We start from the raw sequence: 7,546 nt of genomic DNA on the forward strand, positions 1-7,546 counted from the left end.
ATTTACTTCCCACACAGTCAGTACAAAGCTTTTACTTAAAAGGTGATTCTCTGTGAAAAGGTTTTAGTGTTGACAACTGTTACAAATAAACTTTGTGTGCCTTTTAACAGATTATTATTTTGGTGGCAATATTTGATCAAGGATATTTACCTTTACCAGAACACATGCAGAAAGTTTGTTATCAACGTAACCACATACAGTAAATGTTGAAGTTATTTTAACCCAATCAAAACAGGAAAAGTAGTAATAAGAGCATGAGAATTGTTTCAGATTTCAGATGAAAGGCATGTTACCCATCCTATTTCTTATTGTGATTTTACATTTTTACATTCTTTCACTATCAACTGTTTCGTACAACCAAACACTGATTGCAAACATGCAACATTCTGAATCCTTTTGAAAGAACTTCTGGACTTGAATTGGAAAACCGAACCATTTTTTAATACCATATTTCTTGCAAAACATGTGATTTTTAAGTGTAGAACCAGAAGTTTGGCATTCAGAAAATATAAATAAATATGCAAATATCAATGTCAACAAAATGTCAGCAAGAGTAAAAAGTTCCATTTTACCATTTTTAAAAAGGCAATTTTTATGCAAATACATTTCTGAATAAACACTATAGAATATATATTGATTCTTATAACCATATTTGAGATTAGCAATAGTTAAGAGGCCATTGTTTTTCAAGTGTACAATGTAATATATTACATGGGATCAGTTTTGCAAAATAGAACACAGAACATATTATTTCAGCCCTCATCATGCCTAGAGACTCACACATTCATTATTCATGATGTATTTTAAACTTACATCTTTTTCATTTGCGACAACTGATGGGACGATGGGACAAGGTAAGACGATATATGGCTAGTAGAATCCGAGACCCAGCTACAAGGAACAAATTGGAATCACTTTATAATATGTAAACAGATATTTTGCTCTTGAGTTAAAATTGTATATAGAAGAAACACCCCCAATTGGGTGGTGGGATGTGAATGTTTGTCTGGTGGTGGGCACCAATCACAGAGCACTTGTTGTTTGTCATGTGTGTGTTCATATTTTATAAAATCAATTTAAATAACTTACTTCTTTTTCTTTCTCTTCTTTTTTTATTTCCTTCCTGTAAATCAAAACTGGGATATTTTTACACGGACCAGGAGCCCCTAATATAAATAGCTGCTCTGTATTAAAGCATTTATCTAGCAGCAGTTTTTAAAAGTGCAATGTGCTTCCAACACTCTGAAATGCATCCTCATAAATTCGTTCTACATTTGCTATACAAAGGTCAAGAGGCTCCAATCCAATGAATGGAAAGAAAAATCTGGCAGTAAAAAAGTACATACTTTGGAGGGGGGAGCATTCCATTAATCTGCAACAGCTGAAGGGGAAAATAGTTATTGAAAAACACAGAATCTCCAGCTAAAATATCCAGACTGCTCTGAAACAAAAAGCAGCCGTCTCTTTAAAAAGAGCAGGTACCAATTCTGCCACTAGTTGGACTCTGGACGGAGCATCTCCTTGAGGACTATCACACAAGCAGGTGCAGAACCGTGTCCTTCCGGTGAGTGGCTGGAATGCTGCTGGAAATCAGCTTTCAGCACGTGCTTGCAGAACATTTCCCGTATCCCTTGCCGGAATTTGGGGTCCCAAACACTGTATATAGCCACATTCCAACAGCTGTTGGAAGCAAGGATCCAGAAAGCATAAAAGGAGAATTGGCACCATTCATATCCCGCCACAGTGCCCACCACAAACACAGCAATGGGGACGAAAGACACGGAGAATGCGAAGGTCAGGATGCCAATGGTCCTGGCAGCAGTGACATCTGAGTAAGAGAGCCTGTGGGTTCCCTGCGGCTCCTCCCTCAGTTGCTTCCTCATTTTGTGGTACTGCCGGAGAGTGGCAAAGGTGATGGCGTTGACGGCGAAAGTGCCACCCAAGAGAGTGAAGTCAAATATTGGGTACAGGAGCATGACGTTCAGGTTAGACTCTGGCAACTTGTCCAGAGGGAAGCCATAGATGCACATCTTGCTGCAGGAATTGTACTCAAAAGTTATATCCGGAACCGAGAGCAGAGGTATAACCGCCAAGGAGAAACTCAAGATCCAGGATCCGAGAATGAGCCAAGTGACCCTGCGCTTGGTAATCACAGCTTTCCTGTGTAAGGGCTTCAGCACAGTGATGGTCCTCTCCACCGAAAGCAGGAATATGGTGCTGATGGAGACGAAGGTGGACCCTGCAAAGATGGGGCCAATGATCGAACAGACCCACCCGCCAGGTGGACTCTCTTCTTGCTCCATCCCTTTGGCCAACAAGTTCGTCTCCTGATAAACTGAGTAAGGTACTACAATGAGTCCCACAGCCAAATCGGCAACCGCCAAAGAGGCTTTTAAATAACTCAGGGGTGTCCGGAATTGCCTTACCCAGAAGAAAACAAGGAGACTCACCAGGTTTCCAAGAGTGGTGGCAACGATCAGAAGGACCATGAAGAGCAGCTGGCAGACCATTCCAGCGAAGGCCAGTCTGCAGTCTGTACTATTGGCATTCCTGTTGCTGCTGCTGTTTCCCAACATCGATCAGACTCTCTTCCCTTCACAGGGCAAAACAGATAAGAAGGCAGCTCCGCTTTCAAAGTGGAAGAGGCACCTACAGGCTAGCAGTTTTCCAGGGCACCTTGGCTCGGAAACGACCAATTCATAGGGAAGCCCATGCCAATAAAACGGTTCAGTCATTGAAGCTCAGAGCAGCTGGTACAGTCACATAGTCTGTAGGTACATGCAGCACCTGAGCAAAATCAAAACAGGAAGGGCTCTTAAACAACAAGCCTTCTTCAAATGTCAAAAGGGGGAACCAAAAGTCAGAGAAGGGGGGAATCTGATCTGTGGCTTGTGTCAATATTCAAGGACTAAGTCAACCTTTTCAATCACTATATTTGATCCGCCACAAGACCATCCTATTAGTAGTTAGAGTGCAGTACTGCAAGGTACTTCTGCTGATCACTGGCTGTCAACAGTTTGGCAGATCGAATCTCAGTAGGCTCAAAGTTGACTCAACCTTTCATCCTTCCAAGGTCAGTAAAATGAGGACCCAGATTGTTGGGGCAATATGCTTACTCTCTGTAACCCACTTAGAGAGGGCTGTAAAGCACTGTGAAGCTGTATACAGTATAAGTCTAAATGCTATTACTATTGCTATACAGTGTTCCCTCGATTTTCGCGGGTTCAAACTTCGCCAATAGCCTATACCACGGTTTTTCAAAAAATATTAATTAAAAAAATACTTCACAGTTTTTTTCCTATACCACGGTTTTTCCCACCCGATGACGTCATATGTCATCGCCAAACTAATAATTTTTGCAAATAAATAACAAAAAAAATAAATATTGTTAATAAATAATTATGTTTATAAATATCAGGATCACTAAGTGTCATATTCAATGGTGAGTACCAGTAATAATGGTGAGTAAATGGTTGTTAAGGGAATGGGAAATGGTAATTTAGGGGTTTAAAGTGTTGAGGGATGGCTTGTGATACTGTTCATAGCCAAAAATGGTGTATTTACTTCCGCATCTCTACTTCGCGGAAATTCGACTTTCGCGGGTGGTCTCGGAACGCATCCCCAGCGGAAATCGAGGGAACACTGTATAGCATTTTCTCTCCTCCTGGCTGGTAACATATGGTGAATTGACATATTCCTATAAATGATTAGGAATATCCTTGAAGCACTTTGATGCTATTTGCTCCTGAATACAATGGAATGTCCAGGCTCTTCCTTTCCTTCTGTTTGGGGGGAGGGGAAATCAAGTAACCTGGACAGCAGCCTTCCAGAATAGAACTTCAGGGCTGATGATCCTGCAATCAATAGTCTATTGACGATCTACCACATGATTCTTGACAAATCTATATTTTCTATTATGTACACTGAGAGTACATGCACCAAGACAAATTCCTTGTGTGTCCAATCACACTTGGCCAATAAAGAATTCTATTGTTCTGTTCTAGTCTAGTCTAGTCTATTCCAATCTATTCTATTCTATTCTATTCTATTCTATTGATTGTTTCATCATTGCTTATTTGTCCCCTATGACAATCATATGTGTTGCTCTCATGATTATTGACAAATGTATCTTTTTCTTTTATGTACACTGAAAGCATATGCACCAAAGACAAATTCCTTGTGTGTGCAATCACACTTGGCCAATAAATTATTCTATTCTATTCTATTCTATTCCACAGAGTCTATGACTCCCCAATTGCACCTTTGCTTCTAACCCACTTTAGAGCTACCTCCCTGTAGTAATTGCAGAAGGGTTTCCTAAAAGTGGGGGGGCAAGCAATTGTAGGAGGATCTTCCCACCCAGTGCTCCCACCCAGACCTGTTTATGCTGTCCATCAGCCCACCCCAAGACATAAGGTGGCTTTTAAAAAACGCACCTTAGAAGCATCTCCGACTGGAACAACGTGCGCCCGGCATCTTCCAAGCATCGCAGAGTAACCCTCACGCGGGGATGATGAAGTCCAACATCAGCCGGGCCAACCGGTTCGCCAGAGCATGACCAAATTGCGATGCCTGAGCGCGTTCTGCCTCCCTCGGCATGGCTGGTCTGAGCTCTTCGGCCAGCCCCGAAGGGAGCTCGGCTGACCCCTCCGAGGCCTTTCCTGCAAGCGCCAAGAGAGTCCGGCTCTACTCGCGGCTTAAATACAAACTCCGGGCCAGCCAGCCAACCACCAGTTCCTCCGCTGCGCCTCCCCACAGCCTCTCGCTTTGCAAGGCAGAGCCCGTTCTGCCCCAGCCTCCGTCCTTTCCTCGCTTGGGGCGCTTTCCGCGCTGCTGTCCAGCGACTTGCTGCAAGAGCGGCTGGCAACAGGTGCTGCTGCTGCTGCTGCTTACCCAGGCAGGTAGCATCGCCTGGCTGGCCAGAGGAGAAGGCGGCGGGCAGGTGGGGTCCGCTCAGGCGCTTCCCGTCTGGTGGAAACGAGCCTCTCCGCTCAGCCGACCGCCGTCTGGATTTCGGCTCCCTAAAGCAAGCCAGCCCGGCAGGGGCTGCCCGTCCGCGCGGCTTCTGCGTCTGCCCCAGTGGCGGCAACCTTTGCAGCGCGCTGGACGCTCGGGAGGAGCCCGGAGGCGGGAAGACCGTCAATGCTCGCCGCGTCCTTCTGTGTATTTTGGGCAGAAGTGGGCTGCTAAGGTGGGAGGGTGACGTGGGCTCGCCCCCGTGGCTCTGAGTGCTAGCGGAGTCCTGCGCAATGATGCTACTGCACCTGGACAGGTAGCGAAATTGCGCGCCAACAATCTGGGTCCTCATTTGACCCACATTTTCCCCTTACACTATTCACGATTGATCTCTCCAGATTTCTAAAAGGTCAGTAAGGGGCGTGCATAAGTGCACCAAGGTGCCTTCCGTCCCCTGTCCAATTGTGTCTCCTATACAGTATCTCATATTTCTTTTCTTCCACTCATATACCTCTTCCTCTATCCTCCATTGATGTATTGCATTTTATTCTTATGTCTTCACTTCTATCCTTCCTTTCTTTCCTTTCTTTGATATATATTCTAGATGGTTAATCTCATTAACCTTCATTATGTATTGGACTAAACAAACAAACAAACAAACCTCAAAAGGATGGAAAGCTGAGTCAACCTTGAGCCTGGTGAGATTTGAACTGCTGAACTACAGCTAGCAGTTAGCTGAAGTAGCCTCAGTGCTGCACTCTAACCACTGCGCCACCTGGTTTAAATGGCCTAGCCTTCTCTATTCAGGTGCCTTCCAGGTGGGTCAGAGGGTATAATAGTTCTTATCAACTCCAGGCAATATGGGTGACCAGCTGGCTGCTATTGTCTGGTGGACAGAGAGAGGGCTATGGTGTTTAAAATTAGATACCCAATTTATGAAGCAATGTATGTAAGTCTCAGTGCTATTCAATTTACAGTAATTCAATTTCAATTTATTAGATTTGTATGCCGCCCCTCTCCGAGCGGTTCACAACAGGACAATACACAATATACAAATCCAATGGTTAAAAAACAGTTTAAAACCCTTATAAAAATAATCATACAACTCAAACAAACCATACATAAATGATAATAGCTAAGGGGTATATTAATTTCCCCATGCCTGGCGACATAGGTGAGTTTTCAAGAATTTACAAAAGGGATAGTGTAATGGATGGGTCATTTTCTCAATAATAATAAGGAAGTCTCCAGCAATTTCTCAAGGGAAATATTTCCTGTTAGCTATGACACATAGTGGCAAAAGCCTCATGGGAGAAATAGAAGCTGAAGCAAGAACTGAACTGAAGCATGGGAAGGCAATGGAGTGAAAATAGCATGGAAGGGAGGAGAGGCTATTGAGTCCCCATGATTATGGTCACTGTATATTCTGGAGGACAGAAAGAAAAGGGAGGACATGATCGAAACATTTAAATATGTTAAAGGGTTAAATAAGGTCCAGGAGGGAAGTGTTTTTAATAGGAAAGTGAACACAAGAACAAGGAGACACAATCTGAAGTTAGTTGGGGGAAAGATCAAAAGCAACATGAGAAAATATTATTTTACTGAAAGAGTAGTAGATCCTTGGAACAAACTTCCAGCAGACTTGGTAGATAAATCCACAGTAACTGAATTTAAACATGCCTGGGATAAACATATATCCATCCTAAGATAAAATACAGAAAATAGTATAAGGGCAGACTAGATGGACCATGAGGTGTTTTTCTGCTGTCAGTCTTCTATGTTTCTATGTTATAATCAAATAAATGCAAAAATGCTATTTTGTCTTCTTCAGAATTTACCCGAGTCTATGGAGAGGGTCGGCATACAAATCTAATAAATAATAATAATAATAATAATAATAATAATAATAATATCTGAAAATCCCTTCCCTGTTAGAAGTTTCTCAAGCACTTTCTCCCCATCTAAACTAAAGAATAACAAAAAGATGTAAGAAACTATCTCCAGCCAGCATTACCTCAGATTCTTTTTCTGGAGATTCCTGAGGTAGAATTTAAGATTTCCTACACAAAAAAGACAGTTTTGAACTGCAGATTTCCTTAGTTATTATAATCTAGTCTCGAAATTGTATAGATGTGCCAGACACATGTTCTGTGTGTTTACAATTAAAATCTTCAGGTTTTTAATTGAAAGAGAAAAATAGATAGGCAAGATGGGCAGAACACTCTCCACAATTTTTTTCTAGGGGATTATTTCTGGAATTACTTATCTCAGTTACTTATCTCCAATATCTCAGGGGTTGCCACAAAGAAGAGAGAGTCAACTTATTCTCCAAGGCGCCTGAGGGTAGAACAAGAAGCAATGGGTGGAAACTAAATAAGGAGAGAAGTAACTTAGAACTAAGGAGAAATTTCCTGACAGAACAATTAACCAGTGGAACAGCTTGCCTCCAGAAATTGTGAATATTCCAATTCTAGAAGTTTTTAAGAAGATATGGGATAACCATCTGTCTGAAGTTGTATAGGGTCTCCTACCTAAGCAGGGGGTTGGGCTAGAAGATCTCCAAGGTTCCTTCCAGCTCATTGTTCTTGTT

At 42.6% G+C, this 7,546-nt stretch overlaps 1 protein-coding gene across 1 annotated transcript; it reads right to left on the reverse strand.

Annotated features, from left to right (window-relative positions):
- Positions 1-1,092: 1,092 nt before the first annotated feature.
- LOC139165618 (adenosine receptor A2a-like) lies at positions 1,093-5,078 on the reverse strand. The gene is made up of 2 exons (XM_070748824.1): positions 4,437-5,078; positions 1,093-2,787 (listed from the first exon to the last, which is right to left on the reverse strand). The coding sequence occupies exon 2, from the start codon at positions 2,574-2,576 to the stop codon at positions 1,494-1,496; it is 1,083 nt and encodes a 360-aa protein (XP_070604925.1). The 5' UTR covers positions 2,577-2,787; positions 4,437-5,078; the 3' UTR covers positions 1,093-1,493.
- Between the last annotated feature and the right edge of the window lie 2,468 nt (positions 5,079-7,546).

This window comes from Erythrolamprus reginae, chromosome 3 (assembly GCF_031021105.1).
Source record: "Erythrolamprus reginae isolate rEryReg1 chromosome 3, rEryReg1.hap1, whole genome shotgun sequence".
Taxonomy (NCBI): domain Eukaryota; kingdom Metazoa; phylum Chordata; class Lepidosauria; order Squamata; family Dipsadidae; genus Erythrolamprus; species Erythrolamprus reginae.

Bases quoted from the DNA above. Each gene is read 5' to 3' on its own strand.
- LOC139165618 (XM_070748824.1), bottom strand. From the start codon at position 2,576: ATGTTGGGAAACAGCAGCAGCAACAGGAATGCCAATAGTACAGACTGC.